Here is a 26,699-nt window from a genome sequence, read left to right on the forward strand (position 1 = left end):
CTATGAAGGAATTTTAAGCTTACTGTTGTTTGCTTTGAGCTGTATCCACTGAGATAGCTGTTCCACTCTAGTCTCTTCTGTTATGGATAACCTCCTGGGAAAAATGTGAGATACAATGGTGGAAAAATAGTCTCTGTAGTGAGAAAAAACCAGTTTAAATCCTGGTTCTTTCACTCACTAGCTATGGAACTGTGGGCAAGTGATTTCTCCCCTAGGAGCCTTACTTTCCTCATCAGTAAAATGGTGACAATCACAAACCCTCCTTTAGAATGTTGGAAGAATTTAATGAGCTCACACATTACAGTCCCCAGCATAGGGTCTGTTGGTTCCTTTGCAGGCGACACCCACAGAGAGGGCCAGCACTAAAAGCAAGCTGTCCCTTTCCATTCCCACAAAGGCCTACTGTGGCCTTCTAGAGACCCAGGGGCCCCTGATTGGCCCAGATTCTTCACCCTAGAAAGGATGCAATGTTGGAGTGCAGCTAAGATACATACTGTAGCTATCTAGGCCATAAACACACACAAGTGGAGAAAGTTCCTGGGCTTCTCATTACTTCCTTGCATCTTCTCCAAACGGGGTTCACATCTGTGAGGTAAGAGCTCCTGTTGTAAAGACTCAGAGAGCACTAATAATATTTTCCTCTGCTCACGACAGGCTGAGCTCACCCTGTAAATGGGGTGGGGTGGGGAGATCCCCTGGGGGAGGTGGTGTTGACTCCAGAGATTTCCTGGGTAAAGGAAAATGTTCAAATTCCTGGGCCCCGGTGCCCCATCTCATCCAAGCCTTGCCACATCCTTGTCCCATGGGATCTTAGGAAGTCATCCCCATCTGTGAGCCTCATTTCTTCCTGTGTGCACTGGCTTAAGACCTATTCACTGCCCTGCTTTCTTTGGAGAATGGTTGGGTTGTGGGAAAACAAGGGGATGAGCTGGGGGAATCATCACTGGTCCTTGCTGGGTTACCCCACCATGGCCTGATATATATATATATATATATTTTTTTTTTTTTACAAGTTTTTTTCTTCTTGAAGTCATACTTTAAATTCCTACCATTTAAAATGATAGAAACTGCTGTCATGTTTATCTGCCAGCTATTACATCCCTTCCTGAGCAGAAAAGAAATCTTAGAATTTGTGTTAAATAGCTCTCCCTCCACCCTCATCCTGTCTGGATGTACCAAGATCTGAGAAAATAGCCTACAGCAGGTGGATTTGCCACGCTCTAGGCTCCTTGCAGGCTGGGGAAGGCCAGTTGGGGCAGTGGGCTGGAGCCAAGGGAGGCCAGCAGGCCCAGTGTGGGTGGGTCCCCGGGGTCTGCTGAAATACACCTGGAGAGAGGCTCATCAAAGGAAAAGAGCAAGTTCATCAGTGGGGTTCCTTTGCTTGCCTTTGCTTTGAGTCACTTCCTTTTGAACCTCTAAAGTGACAGCCCTTCCTTGATCAAGTCTGGTGTCCCTGGACTTCTAGACAGCTCCAGAGCCCATGCCAATGGAAGCCACTTTTGTGGGCTCCTTTCATGTTCCATCCTCATGGGCCTGGAGATCTGGGTTGGTGACCCTGCTCCGTGGTAAAGCAGAGACCCTGGGTTTCTCATAGAATCCGAGTCTCATGATCCACTGCATATTTAGTTCCAGCAACAAAACAGTGAGCAGACAGACAAAGAGATGTGATATTAAAAAGTACACACTTAAGGGAATGTTTTCACAGTGTCTGATGAAAGTAAAAGAGGCAGCCCCATTGGTCAGAGGGAGTCTTTGCCAACACGAAGCTGAGTACATCTCTCTAAAGCTCCGTGGACTCCTTGTTGCCAATAGGACAAAGTCTGCACTCGCGATGGGCATCTCTCTCCTGGACCCTGGCTCCTCCCTGCTGCTCCGCCTGTTGTGCTGTGCTTGCACTGGGCTGGCCTCCCCTAGACTGCTCCTCCCAATGCCTTTTAACATTTCTTTGCCATTGCACATACGGATCCCTTTGCCTGAGTTTCCTTTTTTTCCTTTTTCTACCTGTTAAGACCCAGCAGGAACGGATGTCCTCTTCTCCAGGAAGCCCTAGGCCAAAGAGACTTTCTTGCTCCTAGGCTCATGGAACACTCATCCACTCCACACTACTGCACCGTGGTTCAATTTCCCTAGCATACAGTGGGCTCTTGAGGGCCAAAGCTGTGCCTTCTTGAGTTCTCTGCCCCTCATGCCCTGTCTGGGGCTAGACCAGCCTTCAAGATGGAGCTTCCTCGGTCCCAGCCCACCTGAGGCTGTCAGATACTGGGCCTAAGCACTGGCTAGAGATCAAGATCGAGAGTGTCCCTGGCTGGTCCCTTCATAGCCTGAGGGAACAGGGAATTGTTTTTACTGACTAAGAAATTAGATGAGACTGGCTTTCCTGGGGAGCTGGGAATGTGTTACTAAAATATATATGAAATTCTGGGCTTCCCAGAAGAACTGGCATCAGGAAGAAAGTACTAAATTTCCATTTGTAGAGGAGTTCTCTGCTCAGAAGTTTCTGGCCTTATTTTCCCTCCATAAAATAATTGCTTGACTTAGAGAACATGAGAAAAACAGCACAGAGAAGTCTCATTGCCATTACCTACCCCTTTTGAACCCAGGATTTCATCACTGAGGAAGGTGTCTGGGTTTCCTCATTGGAGGAGATGATCAAATGGGGATGATAACAAGCCAGTAGCTCTCTCCTAGGGGTTCTAAGGACTGAGTGGAATGTCCTGTGGAAAGTGCCAAGCATGATCCCTGGCCTACAGTAGAGACTTAGCAAATGTTGGTTCCCTCTCACTGACTCACACTTTGGACAAGACCCTAGATCTCCAGGCCTGATTCTCTTGACCTATTTTAAATCAAAGTATAATGGGCTCCACAATGGCCTTTTTCAGGGTGGCTGCTGGGTTTCTTTAGGAAGGAATTCAAATTTGGAGATCCAAATTATGCCCAAAGCTGGTGCTCTATCTGCCCCAGAAACCAAAGGGACCATCTTCAGGCTCACCCATCTCTCCCTTGCTCAGTGGCATGCTGTCCCAGGGTGGGAGCTTTTAAGGACATTGCCAGGAAAATATAAAAGGCCCAAGAGATTTGTCTTAGAGGTACACACTCAAACTCCCCCATCCCCTTCTTTTTGACATAAGAGACTAAGATTTCACACCCCTCAAAAGAAAGTTTCTTTTCACATACACTTTGGAAAATAATCAGATCTTGTTTGTCTCTTCCAAAGAAAGCTACCACCAAAGAGACACATGGGTTACATCCTACAGGTCAGCCTGAGCCCTGCCCCAGGGAGGTGGTCCCTTTTTACAAAGACGAGGAGCAGAGAAATTCCCTGCAGTTCTACCCTCTCCCACTGACCACACAAAAAAGCAAAGAACACCTTTATCAAAGAGTGCTGTGGACACAGCTGGCCGGCCAGTGAATGCTGGACAGTCAAGGCCCAGGCTGGGGAAGGGGTACAGAATGCTTGTGGGCCAAGCCCCATGCAGGTTAGGTGTGAGGATGGGGGCCTCTCTCATGACCTAGGGAACATCGTAAGGTCACACTGGTCCAGACTGCAAATGTCTGGTGCCAGAGGCCCCTGAAGGAGATTGCAGGGGGCAGCAGAGTAGTGACCCCCAAGAGCCCCAATCTTTTCCATGACATGGAGGAGCAGAACACACATCTCCTCCACTCCCAAGGAGAAGGAAGGCAGGCGAGCTTCCCATTCCCCAGCAGCTGCACAGTTGGCTTGCCACGAGATCCACAAACTCAGAACAAAAGCAGGAGGTCTGGGAGCCAGAAATCCAAGGCCTTGCCTGTGGGTGCACTTCTGCTTGGGCCCGTGGCTGTGGCTGGTTAGGTTGAAAAGGAAGCCTGGGCCTTTTGGAGCAGCATCTCCTACAGCAACAGGAGACCCCTCAGAAGGTGCAGAGCCCCCCGTGGAACACAGGGCCACCAGTCTTCTCCTTGGAGTCAGGCAGGGTGCCACCACCTCGGAGCCCCTGAGCCCAGTTACTGCCATTCACACAAAAGGGGGCTTGGTCACAGCAGCCTCTGGACTCTGGCAGGTTCCCCCTCCCATTGAGCTAAAAGGAGCTTAAGTATTCCAGTGCCACCTCGTATACAAATTTATACTGTTCCTGAGAGGCGGAGAGGAGGAGAGGTAGAGAGGGAGAAGAGGAGACAAGAGAGATGAAAAAGGAAAGGGAAAATGCATTTAGTTTAGAGATACAGATTTTGGAGAAAACTTTATCTACATCCACATTATGTCAACTCAAAATTAACCATATCTGGACATCCTTCAAAATTCCTCTTGATGGCTGCTTCTACCCAAGCTTCCTCGAATGCCCAGCTGGCATCATTCCCTTTCTTTTTTACTGTTTTGTATAACAGTGCTTCTCAAACTGTAATGTGCATACAAGGCAGCCAGAAATCTTTTTAAAATGCACATTCTGATTCAGTAAATCTGGAGTGGGGCTCAAGATTCTGCATTTCGAACAAGCTCCCAGGTAATGATGCTGCTGCTGGTCTGTGACCCACGTGCTAATAGGGCCTCATTTTGACCAAGACCACACTTGGAGTAGGTTTAAAGACATTAAAGCTCCTCGTGCATGGTGCAGTGGCCCAGCATGGTACCAGGGTCTTACCATCTGGGGCTCGGCCCGCACACCCTCTTTGCCACACTTTCCTCCACAGTGCTCTCCACTGCAAATGCTGTCTATTGTAAAAATTAGCATAAATTAATTGGAATATAATTGGACAGAAGTGAAAGCATACTTCACATTCTACTAATCCAGAATCCTTTCCTTTAAGCCTGAATTAACGACACTGTCTTAAGGAATGGGCAGAAAGTGAAGCAAAGTAGGTGTACCAGGATTAATAATTGGATTTTCCTGCAAGAAAGAAAAGTTGGGGAGGTTGGAAGGGGAAGACACAGGGCAGATGACAGTGCATATCAAGGGCACAGACTGCAGGTATGTAATCAGCAGCCAGCTGTTGAGTGATTTTACTATTTGATGTCATTTTCTCCAGGTCAAGGGAACTAGTCAGCCCCTGGCTGTTGGAGAACAGTCCTTGGGATACTCACCAGGGTCTCCACCATGTTGGATTTGTTGTTACGCAGTGTTTTCACGATGTGGAACACGTCAATGATGTTTTGCTGCTGGATCATCTCACACACACTGCAGATGGCACAGAAGGTTCCACTACGGCCTCCCCCATTTCTAAACACAGAGCAAAGAGGTGAGCCATGTTCCTAGGTCCCTTCCAGGCACCTGATGATTCTATAGCTACATCAGTAGGAACAGGGATCAGCTGCCTAGGGCAGATACAAGGCAAGGCAATGGTGCAGGCTTTAGCCTGAGCCATGAGTTATGGTTTGACTCTGTGCCATTAACTTCCTTTGACCTTGGGCAAGTCACTTCCTCTGTCTGGGCCCCAAGTTCCTCACTCATATAATGAAGGGGTTGGACTAGATGACCTTTGAGAGTTCAATTAGCTTGATGTTTCTTGGTTCTATGAGCATGTTACAGTCACTCAGGGCACACTCACCCAAAAGCCAAGGGCAGGACAGTACTGTGTCTTTGTACATGTGACACCTGCATCCTTGCTGATGCTTGCATCCATGTCCAAAAGGATGCTGTGGGTTCCACTTAAACATCCAGTAAAGACAATGAAAATTTCCAAGTGATTTTCCTACTAGTTCTTCCCATCCTCCACTAAGGACAGCAATACTGTGTTAGCCTAGGATCAGCCAGCCCAAGCTTGGAGGTAGGAACTTGGAGGGAGGAACTGGGCCTGATAGGCTTTATCTTAAAATGATAGGTGTCTACTATACACCTTGGTTTAAGCAAGATGCTACTGATCTTGAGTCTAGGGATAGAAGGTTGGTGGCAGAGCTATGTCTGTTATTCCTTTCTGAAATTCCATAAGTCATCTTCATGGAAACACCCTTCAAACTCTTTACAGAGACTCCCTGTAGGAATATGCCTGATTCAGAACTCCTGGGCATGTTGCCAAGAGCAACTAATGATTTCATGTAATGGTCTGTGTCTAAAGAACATCTGGACGGAAACTAAGGCACTCAGTCAATCTCCCAGATGTTTTATCTACAGGATACGCAGTGACCAGATGTTTCAAGTACAGAGAGTTGCTTTCCATTCCCTGACTGGTGCCTGGATTTCAGGGTCTGTTATGGTGTCTGTGACTCTTGAGGAAACCAAGGTCCCTGTTGGTAGAAGAATATCCCTGTACCTTCCTTTGGTTCAAACTACTGGCCACCTTGCCTGGAAAGGACATAGATAAAAAGACACTACTGCAAAAACAAAAACAAAAACAAAACCAAAAACAAAACAAAAACAGGCTAAAAAACAAACATGAAAGAAAGAGAGAGAGTAAGGTCTCCTGCGAAAGAAGGTTCTATTATTTCTGAAGCAAGAATAACAGTGTCCAAAGGGAAGAGGTGAGTAGGCACAGGGTCTCAGGGCCTGGTGGTCTGAGACCCTGAAAGATGGGTGCTAAGATAAGATCACCTGGATGTGTGGGAGGCATCTGGGCATCTGGAGGCAGCAGGGATTAGCTGGCAGGAAACCAGCTGCTAGTTTCTGGGATGTGGGCAGAGCTACCTGGGCTTGGCTGATGTCACCCATCAACCTGACTTGGGACACCACGTAGCATCTTCCTGAACTCTAGCCTGAGATTTGCTTCCTCTGGAAAGGAATATTTGCTGCAGGTGGTGGCCCTGAAGCTCTGTGTGTGCATCTCTATGTATCTGTATGTTTAACCTCCTTTAAGCTCCCTGACTTTCCTAACATGTGCATGTACCACCTGTTTGAGAGGGAGAGTAATTAGCTGGTTTTGAAAAGATTGACCTCAATTCTGAGGTCAGTCAGATATTTTCAGTGCCTCCACTAGCTCCAGAAATATTTGTTCTGAGAAAGAGAAGACCTTGGTTCAAATTTCCTTTAACATAACATTTTTAAAGAGAGAGGCCTTCTCAATGACTTTTCCTCAAATCGTTGAAGTTCTAAGAAGCAAAGTGAGTGACTGTAAATCAAATATTTCACACATAGCTGTTATGGCTGCAGATTTGGTTTGGGTGTGAGACTTCGTAGAACCCTCTGTGGTCACTCTATACTCCTAGGATAGATTCTGTGACACTTGCTCTTTTAAGTAATTACATTGACAACATTTGCGTATTTGCTACCATGACATTCTTGGTCATGTTGGCAGATAAAGTGTGTTTACTTTCTATTTCATGCCAAAGCACTATAGGGTCTGAAGACTGTCTAATTCCACATACCCATTGAACAGATGAGGAAACTGAGGCTTATAAAATTCAGTGATTTTCTTGACATTGGACACTTGTCAGCCACTGTCCTCTCGAGGTCCTGACCTCCACCCCGCATAATGACATCAGAATTCATTAGACTGGACAATGTCCATTCAAAGACAGGAGGTAAAGTCTGCAGTTCACCCCAGCAATGGGGGTAGAAACACAGCTGGTCTGGAGCTCACTGTGCCCCTGTGCAATAGTGTTCCCAGAGTCCTTCACATCTGTCTATCAGTCCCTCAGGGCAGTGCCTTTCCCTCATGCTCTTTTTGTCCTGTGATCCCTCTAAACCCATCGTAGAGAAGTAGGCATAGTAGACAAGTCCTTTGGTTTACTCAGAGACAGTGTGGGTTAATCAATGGCGCATTAGCTGAGAGGCCAGGGAATGCAAGCCATAGCCCCACCCTTGGTTCCTGATGACCCACCTTACCCTGCCTACACCTCAGTTTTCTCACTACAAAATGATAATGATCTACTTCACAAATGGATAGAGATGATTCATTTAAAATGTCTGGATTAAGCTTTCATAATGAACACCTTCCCTTTTCTCTCCTTCTTCTTTTTCCTCGGGAAATAACAAAGGAGGTTCTGGTCAGTGGAACCCACTTTGTCCTGGGTTTTCTTGTGACTATCAGGGCATATCATGCCTCTTATTGGAGAATGGGACTCACTTTATTATTGCAAGCATTGGAACATGGTCTGCCACCTCCTCTCATGTTTGTGGAAAGACCACCAGGTTTTGCATCAATCATATGCCATATATTAGTTCAGGACAACAAACTGGCAGCCCTGTTCCATTAAAGGATCATAATTCCTTTGAGTGCACTGCCACTAGCCTTGGAGGGATGTTGAGTTGTGGTATAGTCAGGCCTGCCTAGGACTGGTGTATGTGGCCAGCAGCATCTGCAAGGATGCTTTATCACCCACCATCCTATTGCCCTGGTGACACCTCCCTAGTACTCACAGGCAGTGGACCACAGTGCGTCCCTCCCTCCCGTCATACTGCTCCTGCCACTTCTCCAGTCGTCGGACCACTTTGAGCAGAGAGCGCTTGGAGGGGGGAGTGTCCCGGTAGGCAGGCCAGCCAATGTACTGGAGGTGCTGGACTATACGATAACCGTCCTGTGGCTGAGAACAGAGAGGCTGTTAGGGCTGTTCTGGTGGGGATGCCTGGGGACATGCACCTTGCAGATACCCTGGGGACTGCAGCATCATAGTGGAAGACAGACCAAGCAGGATCTAAGCCATGTCCTCATGGGGAGAGTCCCCATGACTACTTCTATTCCTTCGTGCACACAGATTCTCTTGCCATGACTGCCCTGAACCCCTTTTGTACCTAAGAAACTCCTACTCAGCCTTCAAAACCCAATTTAAATGTCCCTTTCTTTAAGAAAGCCTTCCCTGACTGTTGGGCAGAGTTCTTTCTCCCTGAGGCTGCATGTTCCAGAACATGTCTCACTTTCTCCACAGGCAGTGAACTCTGAGCTGGGGGGCAGGGGAGGTGCTGAGCTCCTTTCATCCTGGGCCCCAAGTAGTGACCAAAACCGTGTTAGTTAGCAACTATTTCATAGATTGCTAATCTGCCCCTCCCGCCTACTACTCTGCTCAACCCGTGAATATCCTCATGGAAGTAAGTAATCACTTTTCATCTAGGCGTTGGCAGTGCCTGGCCCAAGGCTTATGCGATCCAATCAAAGGCTGCATCAACTCATGCCAGTACAGAGACACAGTGGGGAAGATCTAATGTCTAAGAAGTTTTGTCTACACGGCAGCAAGTGTGTCGGGAAACAGGCAGATGGCAAGTTGGATGTCGCTCGTTGCATCTCTATGTGTTGGAGTCATTGCTGAGTCTGGAGCCGGAATCAGCACAGGCATCACTTCCTCAAGGAAGAAATTATCAGGAGAGCACAACACAGACTCTTGGCTGGCTCAGCGGGATCCTCTCTCAGCAGCCTCCATCTGTCTTGGGGAGGAGGGGCTCAGCAAGCAATGGTGGCCAGTGTACTTACCCGGGCCATGTTACAGATGCGGAATATTCTGTGGATGATGTCCTCGTCGATGTCTGCGGAGACGAACTCCACCTGGATGGGCCCGTAGCACCCGGAGGTCTTCTCAGGCCAGTACTGCATACAGAACTGGGATAAGGAAAGAGGTCACAGAGGGAGGTCAAAGGCAAGAGGGTGAGTATCAAAGTCTCATTTATCAACAAGCTTTTCTTTCTTTTTTTTTTTTTGAGACGGAGTATCACTCTTGTTTTCTTGTTGCCCAACCTGGAATACAATGGCACAATCTCGGCTCATTGCAACTTCTGCCTCCCAGGTTCAAGTGATTCTCCTGCCTCAGCCTCCTGAGTAGCTGGGATTATAGGCGCCTGCCACCATGCCTGGCTATTTTTAGTAAAGATGGGGTTTCGCCATGTTGGCCAGGCTAGTCTTGAACTCCTGACCTCGAGTGATCCACCTGTCTGAGCCTCCCAGAGTGCTAGGATTATAGGGTGAGCCACCGCTCCCAGCTATCACCAAGCTTTCCTTATGGGTGGCAGGACACATTGACCAGAAAGGTAGAGTATTACGTAGGAAGTCAGACTCAGTTTCCCCTTTAGGGAGCAGCCACCCACTTTTTCTGGTGTTGAAATATCAAGACTTTGAGCACAGAAACACTGGGCTTACAAATCTCTGCTATGCTGATTTCAAACCATTTGTTGGGTTTGCTGAACCTGAGTTTCCTCATCTGTAAAATGGGGAGAATAATATCTACCTCTAAGCCCCGCTGTCAGGATTAGATAGAACATGCTAAAGAAAGGGCAAGTACAATCTAGTTTTCTTTTCACCATGCAAATCATGGAAAATCTTCCTCATTCCAGGAAAACCTTCATAGGGTTCATTCATGATCAGATCAGAAGTAGTATAAAAAATATAGGGGTTTGACCTCAGGCAGCCTTGGTCCAAATCTGGGCTCTGGTGCTTACTAGCTGTGCAGCCCAGGCCTCAGTTTTCTCATAGGTATAGTGGGGATAATTATGCTTACTTTGCACCAAAAGTTAATGTCACATGGTGCTAACAGATCTTGCCTGTGATTTTTTCTATTTATCTGGAGTTGGAAATTAGAACCTACAGCTGAGAGCAAAAGGCAATGGTTGACCTTCAGTTTAAGACAGTGGTTCTCAGTTGGAGGCTGTTTTGTTTCCCAGGGGACATCTGGCAATGTCTGAAGACATTCTGATTGTCACACCTGGGGGTTGCTATGGGCATTTAGTGAGGAGAGGATGCTACTAAACATCCTGCAATGCACAGATTAGCTCCCCCCAAGAGTTATGTGGCCCCAAATATCCATAGTGCAGAGACTGAGAAAACCTAGTATAAGATCTTTTTTTTTTTTGAGATGGAGTCTCACTCTCTTACCCAGGCTGGAGTGCAGTGGTGCTATCTCGGCTCGCTGCAACCTCTGCCTCCGGGGTTCAAGCGACTCTCCTGTCTCAGCCTCCCAAATAGTTGGGACTACAGGCACGTGTGATCATACTGGCTTTTTTTTTTTTTTTTTTTTTTTTTTTTTGTATTTTTAGTAGAGACCAAGTTTCACCGTGTTAGCCAGGATGGTCTTGATCTCCTGACCTCGTGATCTGCCCACCTCGGCCTCCCAAAGTACTGGGATTACAGGTGTGAGCCACCACACCTGGCCATAAATTATTCTTTAAGCTTCAGGGGTCATCGAGAAGAAGAGATGGAGGCCGGGTGTGGTGGCTCACGCCTGTAATCCCAGCATTTTGGGAGGCCGAGGTGGGTGGATCATGAGGTCAGGAGTTCAAGACCAGCTTGGCCAAGATGGTGAAATCCTGTCTCTACTAAAAATACAAAAATAATCCAGGCATGGTGTCAGGCACCTGTAATCCTAGCTACTCAGGAGGCTGAGGCAGGACAATCACCTGAACCCAGGGGACAGAGGTTGCAGTGGGTTGAGATCATGCCACTGCACTCCAGCCTGGGCAACAGAGCAAGACTCCATCTAAAAAAAAAAGAAGAGATGGATACCTTGCTTCTTGTATCTTCGTCTCTATCGAGCCACTAGATAACTTTAGTTGAGGAGAGAATGTTGTGGTAGAGGGTGGGGTGTGTGTGGCTGCAGAGAGGAGCAAGGCATGCTCCCTCCAGTTCCTAGTTCCCAAGGGGCACAGAGATGGACCCTGCCTAGGTCTACAGGTCCCATTGCTGGGGTACAGAGGAGAGTCAAGATTGGGGCTGCAGGCTTCACTGGCTCACTGAGGACCACTGCCAACATGAAGAAAGAGGCCATGTGTTAGACCCTTCATCGGGGGGTTGCCCTGAAGATATAGCCAAGATTCCCAAAGACAGACCCACCAAGGCTTCTGAGAGCAGTTTGGGATTGAGTCTCATCAGGGGGGCCTGGGTTCAGGCTACCCCAAGCTTGCAAATAGGAGGCTAGATTGACAGAAGTGACCCACCCCCCTACAGATGCAGGGTTTTCATTGAAGGGGGTGCTTGCTCTCCACTCTGTGGCTGAAGAACAGCCGTCTCACCCTGAGAAGTCACATATGAAAATATCTTCATTCTTTTCTTCCTCTAGAACTAGAATTATAAGGGAAGAACAGTGAGCAGGAAGGATGTAGGAGATGGAAACTCATGTTTCCCACCTTCTTAGCTGTGGAAATCCCAAGTTCTAGCTTAGGAACGTTCACCTTATAGCAGCAGCTGGCATACTATTGCCCACAGACCAACCCAGCCAGCTGCCTATTTTTGCATATAAAACTTTGCTGAAACACAGCTACACTTATTCATTTATGTATTGTCCACAATTGCTTTCTTGCTTCACCCACAGAGTTGGGTAGTTGTAACAAAGACCCTATAGCCTGCAAATCCTGAAATATTTCCTATCTGTCTCTTTACAGAAAAAGTTTGGCAACCCCTGCTTTATAGGGTTGTTCTGAGGATAAAGGACATAATTCACGTAAATAAAGCCCTTACCACAGTGCCAGGCATGGAATAAACACTTACTAAATTCCAGTGATTCATACCATTATTGAACCCATCAGTACTCAACAAAAATAATAATGGTAATAGCTATCATCTATAAATTTGAAGGATTCTTCTTATCACCCCTCATAAATAGCATAAGTATGCAAGGTTAAGCTTCAGAATGCAATGATGCCTTGCTTTCCTGGCACCTTCACTGGGGGTTAACCAAGCATGGTGAGAAAGGAGCTCTGAGATGTGTGTGTGTGTGTGTTGTCGGGGCGCTGATCACAGAGGCCTCCATGGTTGGACAACCATCTGCTGAGCTGTACAATAATGACAAATCCACAATTTGAACTTCATTTCTCTTTGCCATTGGCTCTTCCGCCTTGCAACCTTCACAGTAATGAGAGTCTGGTACAAATAGGTCTATGGTTGGTCAGAGAAACCAGAATTAATCAGAACTGCCCATTAAAAAATAATTGCCTTTATCACCTGCACTGCATTTAGTGTTCCCAGAGTTTGGCTGTGATCCTGACATGCGGTGGTATCCAAGGTATCAGGGAAAGCCTATTACCCCCAATATCTTCAGTCTGGAGAGAATGTGGAATGATTTGTCTCTTTTAATAAGATTTCCAGACCAATTTCTCAAGCTAATAGATTCTACTATGCCTCAAACAAGACTCCTATATTTCGGGACACTTCTCTGCATTCGATTTTCTGGGTCACTCTCTCATAATGCCCAGAGGGCTGGGGAAGGTTGCAGGCTTTTCTAATCCTTAATCAGAGTCATCCTTTCACTTGGGCGCCCTAATTTGTGAGACTACAGCAGCAGCAGGATGGGTGACGTTCAGAAGGGTGATGTGCTGGCAAATGTGGTATTTGAGCTGCTAGGGATCATCAGGGTCTCTCGCTGCAGCCCAGGACATTGCATATACTCTAGACATGGGAAATAAGAGAAAGAAAGCAAGGAGGCCACGTTTTCTCTTCCCACTGACCCTTTGGGGCTCAGAAGTGATTCTCATCAACAAGAAACATCCTCTGTGGTTTAGCTCAAGACTGTCCTGGTGTTCAAGTGCTGTGGCTGCACCTGAATGGATGCCACCATTTTGGTCTGCTTATGTTGTATAGCAAAAGGTGGGAAAATGCATTGGGGTTTCTGGATTCCAATCCTGGCTCTATTACTTTCTAGTTGAATGGCTTGGCTACATCTCTTAGCTTTTCCAGTTTGTTATGAGTGGCTGTGAATTTTAATGTCTACTCAGCATAGGGATCTGTATCTACCAAGCACTCAATAAATGTAAGCTGTGATTATTAGGCAGTATGGGGGAGGGTTCCTCAAAACAAGATGGATAAATAGAAGATTTTTTTTCTCCACTTAGTAGCTCTTATGAAAATTTCTCTTTAGGATAATACCCAAAGGACTGCCCTTGTGAAAATTCTGGATCAGCCAGCCTGGGGTAGCTGTGAAGATGAATAGCATCCTAGATATGTGATACTGCATGTCAAAAAACAGAGATCTGTAGGTTGCGCTGATGAGCTGAATGACCCAGAAGATAAAAGAGGAAGGTTGGAATCATTGTAGAACCAATGAGGTATAAAAGGCAACTCAATGTGTCACATAACCCTGCTCCTAACCTCTAGAATATTCCATACATTCATAATAGCATGTAAAATGCATACTGTGCATGTATTTCTTGCAGAAACCAGCAAGGAACTGAGCTTGGCTTCCTGGCTCACATAGACATGGAACAGAGATCACAAATGTGAGTGGAGGAGCCAGACTTTTCATATAAGCACATAAGCGTCTGCGATTTATACAACTCCTTGGTTTCTTAAGGCTCTGAAAATGTGAATTCTATAGAGGAAGCCTACTTGCTTCTTCAAGATCATGAGAACCTAGCTGACCTGAAAGCCACACTAACACTCAATGCAACCTTGGCATTTTCTTCCTTAGATGGAAAACTTGTGAAGTTGGCTTATCCAAGAATAGATTCAAATTCTTCAGCCAAGAGTCTAGACCAACTGACTTTTTCCACCTCGTTGCCTAGTAAGTACTCTCTCCTACCCTTTCTTTTCCAACGGTCTGAGGGTGAAAGGTGAAGGGAGGGCTTTACCACTGCAGATACATACAGGTAGTGGCTGATGAACACACCGGGGAGAGGAAGTCAGTCCAGTTGTTGTTAATGATTTAGAAATAATCATGCTTCTTCCAAAAAAACAGAGGGGACTTTTGATGTCTTTTGTCAGAACAAGTTAAACCAAGCAAAATGGTGAAGCCTGTGTGGACAGCTCTGGAACAGCTGCCATACTTTATTCCACGTAGTGCTCTCCATAGTTGTTTGGGCCATGAAAAGATGTCCTTGGGGGGTATAAGTTCATGCGTGATATATAACAAATACAGAGGTAGCCTCATGCGTTAAACATGTTTTTCTTGCTGAGGGAATCAGAAAACTTGTTAGTCACTGGAATAAACATGCTCTGATGAGTTGAATGAAAACTAGCATATGGGTCTATTTTTGGAATAAACATTTTTAGAGCATATTTCAGTACACCTTAGTTACTGCCTTTCTTTAATTAAAAATACTTTGATAAAATGGAAAGGCCAAGTAATATCATAGTGTTAGAAATGAAGGACTCTATTTATTAAGGCCCCTGTGACCCAGAGTGAAGAACTCGATCCCAGGTCACCTAAAGGTGAAATGAATTGGTATTTTTTTTTTTTTTTTTTTGAGATGGAGTCTCGCTCTGTTGCCCAGGCTGGAGTGCAGTGGCGCGATCTCAGCTCACTGCAAGCTCCGCCTCCCGGGTTTACGCCATTCTCCTGCCTCAGCCTCCCGAGTAGCCGGGACTACAGGCGCCCGCCACCTCGCTCGGCTAGTTTTTTGTATTTTTTAGTAGAGATAGGATTTCACCGTGTTAGCCAGGATGGTCTCGATCTCCTGACCTCGTGATCCACCCGTCTCGGCCTCCCAAAGTGCTGGGATTACAGGCCTGAGCCACCGCGCCCGGCCTGAAGTGGTATTTTAAAGAGAGAAATGTAAGTTTCCTGAATTGGTTTTAAAATTCAACATCAGTGATTATAAAATTGGCTTTGATACTATGTCCAGCTAAGGAAGTCAGACTGTGAGTGAAGGCATAAAGAAGACAGGGACAGGGACAGGGAAACAGAGAGCGGGAGAGAGGAAGAGAGAGGGATCGATTGATCAAAGCACATTCACACATCTCTCCTCAATGTATCCTCTCAATAGTCCCATGAAGTTCCATAATGCAATCTCCATGTAGTGGGTGGAAACTTACTCTTATAACAGCTGCATCAGAATTTGTTTCTGGGAAGGAAGGGTTGGAGTTTAGGAATATACCTACAGAAGGGTCTTGGGGATGGGAGGCAAGGCTCAGAGCAGGTTTTAGAAAGAGGTACTAAGGAGATGGCTGGATTTTGCAGCTTAAGAAAGGAACAGTTTTTGGGGAGAGGATGGGAGAGGGAGGGATGGGAGAGGAGGTAAACAGGGGAAGAAAATGATTTGGGCAACAGGGTCAGGGGAAGATATGTTACTGCTAGCGAGGGTTGAGGCGGCAAGATGGGGCTTCAGAAGGAGGATGTGTGATGTTCAACTTTAAGTCATGGGCATTGATGGGATCCGAAGCTCATATTGCTCCGACTAAAGCCTCAGCTGAAACTTGGAAGTGAACATGAGAATACAACCCCCTCAGAATTATCAGAAATATTGGGGATGGACTTTGGGTTTTCCCACAGGATGGGGAGTAGGGAACAGAGCAAATTTTATTTAAATCTTCAAAGACAGAGTGAACTTGGCTAACATCTAGGTTATAATTAACCAAGGATAACATTAAGACTTGGAGAAAGTAAAGGACCTGGCTCAGGGCAACACAGTGAGTAAGTACCAAGGCTGCAATTTGAACTCAGGTCTCTTGACCCCAGACTTGTTATTTTACTGTTACCCCTACCATTCTGGTGGGAACAGAGACAGAGACACAGCCCCTTGCAAAGTCAGATCTGAGGCTGGCTGAGATGCAAGTTGGGTATTTTGCATATTTTGCTGGTGTGTTAGTTTTCACAAGCTCAGACTGAAAATGGGGATATTAGGAGTTGCTATTTGCCCTAGAGGCACAATGGCAGGAAGAGACATCTCTGAAATAGCACCCTGCTTTTCTCCTGGGAGAATGAGGAGCTTGCCTCTCTCAATTCCATGAGAATCCATCACAGCCCCCATTGTCCTTGCACTCAGGCACCCTCACCTTTCCAAAAGGCTTTGCATCCCTGATCTCTCAACTTTCCACAGTGGGAGCCTCAGAACTGAGCAACTCAGCCTTCATATAAGTTGTGGGCTCTTATTTGTTTTAAAGTAAAGACACATCCCTGTATGCGCCATATACCAGGTGCCATAGCACATTTATAGGTCTCAGGGGTTAGGATGTGGACACCTTTGGTGGGGCCATGATTCTGGCCACCATATAGCCCTACCCTGTGGCTGGTGTGGAGGATCTCCTGAGCTCTCTAAACAGTATGGAGAGTGTGGCATGACTGCAAGGAGGGCTTCTTTCTGATGTCTGGTCTCCATGGACTCTGGCCTATCCATAAAGACCACAAAGATGGAAAAGATCTTGTCAATGCTGTTGGATATGGTTGAAAATGTTCTTTCTGCTGCATCTGAGAAGTGACAGCATGCTTTGCTGGCTGGCGTGGTTCTAGGATTTTACCCCACAAATCTGACCACAGATATTTGGAGTCCTAAAGAGTTAGAAAAATCTGTAAGGTTGAATGCAAAAGTTTGAAAGCCTTTATTTTGAGCCCTCATTGATCATAATTACCTTTGAACAGCAACCACTTTAGAGAATGAAACAATATTTGGGGCTGATTGAGTGAAGTAGTGTAAGATTCTGAGTGGGGGCAGATTTGGCCAGCAGTGCAAAAAAAAAAAAAAAAAAAAGGCCCTGTGAGAGATCACACACTCTTCTTATTTTGCTGCAACTTACAGGTAGCCCTGCCCAATCCCCAAAATACGCCCTTATGGTTCCCAGGCAAACCACAGGAGGTGGCATCGGTCCTCTCAGGAGTGACCTAGCAATGCTGAGGTCCTCAGGTGGACCTGTCCATGTTGCCAGGCTGGGCTAGCTTGGAGGCTGCCTTGGCATGAGCATGCAGGCAGACAGATGCTGATGCCACTTCAAAGATCCGCCCCTCCAGGTGCCGAGGGCGGCTTTTCTGATGCTCATGCTGTGTCATTGTTTATTTTCATAAGGCTCCCAGCTGCTGCGGTGATGATATTTATATCAATAAGTGCTCTATTCATCTGCCGGTTTCAGGGAATGTGTGCCAGCTGCATATGGCAGCCAACCTCAGGGTACTTCTGAGCCTGATGTTTTTGCATTTAGAATATCAGTTTTCAAACTCTGTACCAACATCTGGGCCTGAAAGATTCTTCATTCACCCAGGACCCACCCTGAAAGGGGGAGCTATAGCCAATGACCTTGATCTTTGTTTCAAGATTTTATATGTCCCAAAGTGAAGTTCTTTGAAAGGCACATCCTCTGTGCCTGAGCTCTGGTTTTGCAGAAAGGGATGTTGAAAAAGAGAAGAGCAAACAGTGTTTTGCAGGCCAGACTTCACACCCAGGTTCATGAGCTGAGTTCACTGTTTTATTTCTTCAGCCAAAAGCGTAGGGTGGTGATGCCTTCGGACTCCAAAACTCTGCAGGGAATGTTTCAGAACTCTGTTTTATGAGAATTCATTCATTTTTTATAGTTATCTTTATAGTTATCTCAGTTTCTAACCTTCTATTGCTCAGGCCCCAATCCTTGGAATTATCCTTCATTCCTCTTTTTTTTTTTTTTTTTTTTTTTTGACAGGGTCTTTCTCTGTCACCCTAGGCTAGAGTGCAGTGGTGTGATCACAGCTCTCTGCAGCTTTGATCTCCTGGGCTCAAGTAATCCTGCCTCAGCCTCCCAAGTAGCTAGGATTACAGGCATGGACCACCATGCCCAGTTCATTTAAAATTATTTTGTAGGGCTGGGCACAGTGTCTCATGCCTGTAATCCCAGCACTTTGGGAGGCCAAGATCAGCAGATCACCTGAGGTCAGGAGATTGAGACCAGTCTGGCCAACACTGTGAAACCCCATCTCTACTAAAAATACAAAAATTATCTGGCTGTGGTGGCTCACGTCTATAATCCCAGCTACTTGGGAGGCTGAGGCAGGAGAATTGCTTCAACCCAGGAAGTGGCAGTGAGTTGAGATTGCACCACTGTACTCCAGCCTGGACAACAGAGTGAGACTCCATCTCAAAAAAAAAAAAAATTTATTTTGTAGAGACAGGGTGTTACTGTGTTGTCCAGGATGGTCTTTTACTTGTGGCCTCAAGTGATAAGTGCTAAGTAAGATTACAGGCACGCCTGGCCCTTGATTCCTCTCTCTCTCTCATTCCATAGTCAGTCTATCTGGATGTGTTGTTGGCTTTACTTTCAGAATCCACTCCATTGCTACCCTCTGGTTCAACCAACCTCACCTGCCACCTGAATTATCACAGTAGTCTCTTGTCTGTTCTCTCTGCTTCCATTTCAGAAACCACTCTTCCCCATCCTTGCACCAACAATCTATTCTCAACACAGCAGCCAGAGGGATGCTTTTATTAAAAAAGGGAAATTATGTTGCTCCTCTGCTTCAAACATGTGCATGGCTCTCTGTTTCTCTGAGAATGAAAGCCCAAGTTCTTCTATGTCTTCCATGGCCCTCTGACCTCACCTTCCGCTGCTTTCCCCACAGTTGTGCTGCTCTGCCACTGCTCTGCCCATGGCCTTTGTGCTGCTCCTCAAGGGCACCAGGTGCATGCCTACCCTGCAGCCTGGGTGCAGGTGTTCCCTCTGCCTGTGATGCACCCTGAGAGTCACATGGCTCACTCTCTCGCCTCCTTCAGGTCTGTGTTCAAATGTTTTCTTCTCCACTCCATAGGGCCCACCTTGACAATCCTATTGCAATGACATCCTATGTCCCAGATCCAGCGTTCTGATCTTTACTACCCTGTCCTCTTACCTTTTTCCAAACACTCGTGTCACCTTCTAACTTATAATTGAGCACATTAGAGAGTGTGTGTTGCTTATTATCTCTCTCCCCCTTTAGAATAAGTTGCATGAGAGATGGGCATTTTTTTTTTATGCCTCTCTTTGTCTGTGTCGCTCAGTGATGCATTCCAAGCACCTAGAATAGCTTCCAGCAAATAGCAGATGCCCAACAAATATGGGTTGCCCGAATCAATGTGAATCAATGGACTCTCTCCGGAACGTCTCTCACAGGCACATCCCAAGGTGCGCTCAATTTCATCCCCTGCTCTTCTCGCAGCCTTCCCCTACCTTCCTGCCTTTCATATTTTCACCAGTTACATCCCCGGATGCCTAACTGCTCAGACTCAACATCCTGCCATTATCTACAACTTTCCTTCTCATTCACCTCCCACCTGCACCTGCTCCCTAAACCTTGTGGACTTAAGTCTGGAAATGTTTTCATGATCAATTCCAATCCACTCACCTCCTGGCCACTTCTGCAGTTCAGATAACTACCTTTATTTTCTGCATATTTGCAACATTCTCCTCCCTGGTCTCCTGGTTTGCATGTCTTTCCTCCGGCTTATTACCTGCACTGATCCCCAGACCTGGCTTTCTTTTTACTCTTACCTTTTTTTTCATTTTTTAAATTTATTTTTTAAGAGATGGGGTCAGCCAGATGCGGTGGCTCACGCCCGTAATCTCAGCACTTTGGGAGGCCGAGGCAGCTGGAACACTTGTGATCAAGAGTTCCAGACCAGCCTGGCCAATATGGTGAAACCCCGTCTCTACTAAAAATACAAAAATTTGTCAGGCATGTTGGCACACGCCTGTAATCCCAGCTACATGGGAGGCTGAGGCATGAGAATCGCTTGAACCTGGGAGGCAGAGGTTGCAGTGAGCCAAGATTGCACCACTGCACTCCAGTCAGGACAACAGAGTAAGAGTCAGTCTCGAAAAAAAAAAAAAAAGGGAGATAGGGTTCTTGCGCTGTCACCCAGGCTGGAATGCAGTGGCGGGATCATAGCTCACTTTAGCCTTGCAGTGCCCAAGCAATCCTCCTGCCTCAGCCTCCTGAGTAACTGGGACTACAGACACACAGCACCATGCCTGGCTAATTTTTTTTTTTTTTTTTTTTTTTTTTTTTTTTTTGTAGAAACAGGGTCTCATGGTGTTGCCCAGGCTGGGCATGAACTCCTGGCCTCCCATAGTGCTAGGATTACAGGCATGAGCCACCATGCCCAGCCTCTAGACCCAACTTTCTAACAGGAACCCTGGCTGTGTTATACCACTGTTGACCCTCCAGTGTTTCACCTTCCTGCACAGAAAGTATTTCTAACTGTGCTACTCCAAACTCCAGCGGTCCCATAAAGGACCAACCCCTCCAGGGGCACCAGGAGAAAATGAGAGAGCAGTGTGGGTGGAACCCCAGCCTCTGCCTATTGCTTCATCATGAGCAGCTCTTGGTCATTGCTGTTTCGTACACTGGGCTTGCCTGAAAGCTTTTATTCATAGAAAGGATTCTGTTGCTTAACAAAGCAAAAGTCTGAGGCTTGCTATGCTGCCAACCAAGATCCAGGCTCCTTAGCCTGGCACAGGGAGCTCTCTGCAAGCTGGGCTCTGGTACATTTTTCAGCCTCACTACATTCTTCTCCTCCTGATATTCCCCTAAGCCTCAGCCACACTGGAACATAAACTGTTCTGCAAATAAGTCTACGTATATTCTTCCCCTGCCTCACCTTTGCCTGTGCTGTTCCCTCTGCCTGAAATGCCTTTTCCCAGTGAGTTCAGCCTCCATATACCTAAAGCTCCTCTGCCTTCTTCAAGGCCAAAGTCATCTTCTTTTTGAAGTCTTCCCTCACCCTCTGGGCAGAATTAGTTGCTCCCTGCTCCTGGCCAACCCAGCACTTCGCTGCTGACCTCTGTTATAACAGCCACACGAGGTTGGGACAATTTGCTCATCTGTCTCTGGAGCAAGACCATGAGCTTTTGCAGGGCTGAAACTATAGCTTGGGTCTGTTTAAAAATTTTTAAAATTCCCATCCAAGGCCTGCACAAGGCCAGCGCTCACATAGGAATGTGATGTTACTTTAAGTTTTATTCAAGGCAGTGAAAGGATAGATCTGTAAAAATCTGAAGGACTATTCTCACCTCTTCCACCCCAGACTGGCTGCCCTGGCATAGGGGTGCATTCACTGCCTTGAAGAAATCTAGAAACTGTCCCAAGATACATGTCCTGTGTCCTGAATATGGGGATATGCTATAGGCACGTGATGCTAGGAGCTATCAGACCAGACGGGCTAAGGCAGGAAGCCTGCCAGGACACGAAGGTCAACCATGAGGAACTGGGGCTTGGTGAGGTGGTCAGTGGGTAAAGTGTCCAAGGTTCAAGTCCCAGGCTCTGTCTGCACAGGCTGCATTGCAGAAGGGGAAGGGAGGTGAGTGTGGCCAGGCATCTGGGTATTATTCAGGGCTGCAGGTGCTCAGTGCTGGGGGAGGCAGCCTCCTGGCTCTGCAAGATCTGTGTGCTTTGGAGCAAGACAATAATCAATGCTTGTGAGATGGAGCAACAGAGTCTGGTCCTGGGCGGGGAGCTGGACAAAGCCCATAGGCAAGGGGAGTCTTTGCTGGAGGTCTGGGGGGTGACAGGACCTTCTGCAGGCAGCAGAATGGCTTGCCTGATGCTCATGGCCAGACAGAGCTTATTACAGGACAGCTAGTGGCAGGCACTGGCTGTTAAGGGCTCTCCCTCCAGGTTTAGCGTATGGCCCCCCTGACCCACCTAGGGCTTGGCTCGGCCTCCTCCTACCTGGGCAGTGTCCATCTCATTCAGCATCACCACAGAGGAGCAGTTGTAATCAAACACCAGCCTCCAGAAGTCTGCCACGGTGTTGGGTAGAGGGTGCTGGGTGACCACGAAGGCAGCAGGTTGCTTGTGGCTCTGACAAAGGAATGACACAGGCTTTGTAAATTACACATCCATCAGCGATATTCTGATGATGATGAGGCCCGGACTGAGGCCAGAGGCTCCCGAGCCTGCCAAATAGATGATACAAAGCACCTGCCTGTTCTTTTATCTCTCCATGCCCTGGCGGCAAAGGGGACCTTCTCATAATGAACACATTCTCCTCCAAACTAAGACATTTCATTAGGAAAGTGTCAATGGGATGGGATTATCCAAATAAATTATGTATGCCTTGAAGCTCAGCAAATAATCATAATTACAATATGAAATGAAAGATTTCAGATGCAGATTTGTTGCTCTGCTGGTCAAGACACCTCTTGGGACATAAGGGATTGGCTGTGTCTCTGTGCCCATGATGCTGGGGGAGGTTTTGGCCTGGCTTGAGGCAGAGATTCGCCCAAAGGGGCAGGCTCCCTTCTGCCTCCAGGCTGGAATGAGGGGCTGAGCTGGCCTGGCAAGGTGGGCACTGTGTCCTGTGAGTCAGTGGGGCAGTGGAAAGTACACATGTATTAAGTCAGGTCGAACTGGGGTTCAAGTACAGCTTTACCACTTGTAAGTTATGAGTCATCCAGCTGTCCGTCCATTCACCCATTTATTCATTCATTCATTCAGACTTCATTTGTAGAGTGCTTTTTTTTTTTTGGCAGATTGGGTAGATTGGGCGCTAAGTACTGGCAAGTTATTAGATGATTCCAAAGCTCATATTCCTCACCTGGAAAACGGAAATCATAAATCCAAAGGAATGATGTCACACAGATTGAATGAGATTTGCGCGTGAAAAGGCCAGCAAACAAGAGCGGGAATGTAAGCCTACTGGCAGGGCAGAAACACCCCTGACTTTGTTTTACGTCCTTGGCACTGGTATTATTGCTGGCACATGCTAGACAGTGCCACTCCAGTGAATAAGAATAAACTCAGTCCCATGTTGCAGATAGGGAAACAGAGGCCCAGAGAAAATGGCCTGGGGGGTCTGGTAGCTTCAACCAGGGCCCTGTTTTCCCCCCACCCTGAAGTCATGTGTTTGAAAAGACTGGGGAGATTCTCCACTTCATCAGTGGCTCATGCACTCGATATGTTTTCTCAAGAGATGGTTTCTGTGGGAGTCACAGCTGTTTTCAGTGGAGTTACAGGGCAAAGACCCTGGAAAAAGCAGGACAAAGCCTTGCAAACATGGACGTCGTGCATGCATTGTCGGGGGTTCTTCCGAGGGTGGTCTCCTGGCCAGTAGAATTTTCAGAAGAGGGGTCTGGGTGGACAGAGGCAAATAATTTATTTTCCAAAAGCCAAACTCTCTAGCTATAGACGGCATCATCTTTGAGCCATTTCCAGACATGGAAAAACATTGAGGCTTTGAGAGTTAACAGACTTGGAGCTCCAATCCTTGGCTCCCATTTCTGAGCTAGTTGACCTTGAACAAGTGATGAAAATACTCTGACCCTGAGGATCTCATCAGAAAATGGGGATGAGAACACCCACATGCAAAATGGGACAGTACGAGTCCAGGGCCCGACATGGTGCCCAGCACTCAGTGAATGTTAGTTTTCTTTTCTTTTTCCCTGTCTCTGTGATAAATGCTCTATTAGGCCAGCACGCCTGACAAAGCCTTATCTGAAAATATGTTCGAGATCCGTGCTTCTGCCGGGTTTCAGGGATCAGCTGGCAATCCATTTCATGGATAACATCATCCTTTACCAGGGGAAACATTAAAAATTAACCCAGAGGACTTCATATTTTTCTGCTAGGAGCAAAGCTGCTATGGTTACCAGATAATGCACCGACTGAGCTGGAATACAGATAAGGACTTTTTTTTTTTTACTGTAAGAAAGGCAAAGGCCCCAGTGATGGCTCACGAGAGAAATGCCCTGTGGACAAAGAGAATACAATCAGCCTCAGAGTTGGCAGAAGGCATTTGACTCCAGGCAGTATCTAACCTATTAAGTAGAGGCCAGGAGCTTGTTTAATCTTTGCCTGGATGAGGAAGGCAGGGAGGGGGTGTTGGGAGAAGTGGGAGACAAAGCTAGGAGGAACTTGGAAGTATGGGTGCACCCCTAGACCCCATTTCTCACCACACACACACAATGCACACTTACATGCACACATACACATACATGTACTACTCATTGACTTTAGAAGGCTCTACGCTAATGCCAAAGGTCTTCTCTCCACCTCTAGCTACTTGATATGACCAAGCCAAGACTTCCTGATTCTTACAGAGGATATGGTCACCCTGTGGGCAGACGCCAGGGCAGGCCACTAGAGAGCTGCGACAGGCATTGACCTTCCTGCCTCTAACACCCAGGCCCTTGGGGAGAAACTTCAAGAGGATTAGAGGTCAGAGAAGTTGTTGGCCTTGACCCCAGGAGAGAGCAGCTCATGTTTCTGTCTATTCTGGGTGAAATAGGAGGGCCACATGTAGATGGATGTGAACTCAGATGGGCTGGGGAGGGGAAGCTGGAAGAGCCCATGATAATCAGGCAATGGTATTCTTGGTTTTGAGCCTGAGGAGGTGAGATGTTTGCATCTTATTAGATCCAGCAAATTGCGGGGAGGCTCAAGAAATGAGTTCCAGAGTGTTAAGGAGCTCTATGTGTGGGCTGTGCCACTAGCTCCCTGGGTGAAATTGAGCAAGTCTGTTTCTCTCTCTGGCCTCCGTTTTCTCTGCTGAAAAGTACATGGCTGGGAGTAGATGGTCCATAGTTCCTCCCTGCTGCAAACACCTGTACACCTTGGAGGGGAAGTGATATTCAGAAGTATCCGAAAAACACAGGGGAGAAGCCTAGGCTCACTGGGCCAGGAACATGACCATGACCCTAATTCCAGAGCCGGGCAGGGGGCACTGCCCCTCACAGGCCAGCCAGGAACACGGCCTGCTTCCACCCCATGCTTGTTTTACTGCTTCCCACTACTTTCCCAATAACCATTTACTGAGCCTCTACTGTGTGCTATCCTCATTTTTGTCTCTGCACAGGAGTTATCTGGGAACCCTCATGGGAGTTACCAGAGGGCAGAACCTGTGTCTGCACTGTCTTGTGTTCCAAGGCCCAGCATAGGAGAACACTTGCTTTACTAAACTTCAGGTTGAGAGTCAACTCTGTGGGGAATGGAAGGGGTTGCTAGGCAGGCCTGCAGCCTTGCCATGGAGTCATGGGAGTCACCTTACGCTTCTGGTGTGTTCCTTCTAGGCTCTTTATATAAGAAAAGGAGCCAAGAGCCCAGCTTGTGTCTAGGTTTGGACCAGAGCCTTCAGGGGAACAAAGGTCCTTAGGACCAGTAGATCAGAAGCAGGGAGGCTGGCTGGTGGGGTCAGGGCCCTGAGGTCCAGCCACCTCCACCTCAGGAAGAGTATTTGCTCTAGAATGTCAGCTAGGAGCTTTCTGCCCAGGCTCAGCTTACATCCATCAGTGCTGCGTTGATGTAATTGCTGGATTCTCCGTCCACCGAGATGAGGAAGGGCAGGCAGCGGTCCAGAGGCAGCACGTCCATGCTTCGATTCTTATCATGGTTCCGGGGCAGGAGCCCAATGCTGCAGTCCTCGGGCCGCACACGGGGTGTCACAATGTTGAGGGTCTGTGGGGCACAAAGGTGAATAGATAGGCCCTGCTCATACGGCTGCCCCTGAGCAAAAGAGACAGTGATGTTCCAACTCAGCCTAACTTGCCTATTTCCACCCTCCAAGTGCAGCCCCACTGTCCCTTTCCCAGGACCCATTTCTCTTCCATGGTGATGTTCTGTCCTCTCCCGCTCACTGCTACAGGGTGTGTGAGCTGTGTGACACCTTCAAAACACTAAGGCTGCAGAAGCAGCGCATGCACACACAGGCTCAGACACAGTCTCATAGTACCTGCCAACCAGAGGAACTAAGTGGTTCAGCTCAGCCAGTGCTGCATTAAAGAGTGGACCAGACAGGAGGGCGTACAGAGGGGTGGGGGTAGGACATCCCTAATGAGGGCTAAACATCACTTGCGTTATCATGGAATGGGGGAAATGATTTACCAGCACTCTTCTCAGAGAGAAAGCTGTCTCAGTATGGAAGGAGGCCTAGATGAACTGCTCAGGATAGATGAGAGACCCCCCAAAGGGCAAACCCTAATATGTCTGGGAAATTGCTGTGTTTGGGTTCTGCAGAGTAAATCTTGCACGTTTGAGGCCAGAGCTGAGCTGCTCTATCCAATGGACTAGATGTTACATGCAATGACTAGAGTCCTGACTAGAGTTCTGTACCCTCCATCCTTCCCTCATTCAGCCCTCTGACTCTACTTCAAATCAATAATGGTTATTTGTTTTAGGGATTGCTAAGGCATCGGCCTGCCTGGGATATCTGCCCGTGGAACAATGGGCCTGGCCTTTGCCCACTGACTTGAGCAAGACCTGGAGCTTCCTTGCTTTCTCATACCTCGTTCTCAGCTCC

General features: G+C 47.3%; 1 protein-coding gene across 1 annotated transcript in view; it reads right to left on the reverse strand.

Moving 5' to 3' along the window:
* Positions 1-4,055: 4,055 nt before the first annotated feature.
* Positions 4,056-26,699, reverse strand: part of PTPRT (protein tyrosine phosphatase receptor type T) — an 812,457-nt gene continuing 789,813 nt past the window's right edge. Inside the window, exons 27-32 of the mRNA XM_030915349.1 lie at positions 25,685-25,858; positions 22,136-22,267; positions 9,310-9,435; positions 8,265-8,428; positions 5,057-5,192; positions 4,056-4,109 (exon numbers count right to left, since the gene is read on the reverse strand). Coding sequence (XP_030771209.1) covers positions 4,056-4,109; positions 5,057-5,192; positions 8,265-8,428; positions 9,310-9,435; positions 22,136-22,267; positions 25,685-25,858 — 786 coding nt within the window. The remainder of the gene's footprint in view (positions 4,110-5,056; positions 5,193-8,264; positions 8,429-9,309; positions 9,436-22,135; positions 22,268-25,684; positions 25,859-26,699) is intronic.

This window comes from Rhinopithecus roxellana, chromosome 13, assembly GCF_007565055.1.
Source record: "Rhinopithecus roxellana isolate Shanxi Qingling chromosome 13, ASM756505v1, whole genome shotgun sequence".
NCBI lineage: Eukaryota > Metazoa > Chordata > Mammalia > Primates > Cercopithecidae > Rhinopithecus > Rhinopithecus roxellana.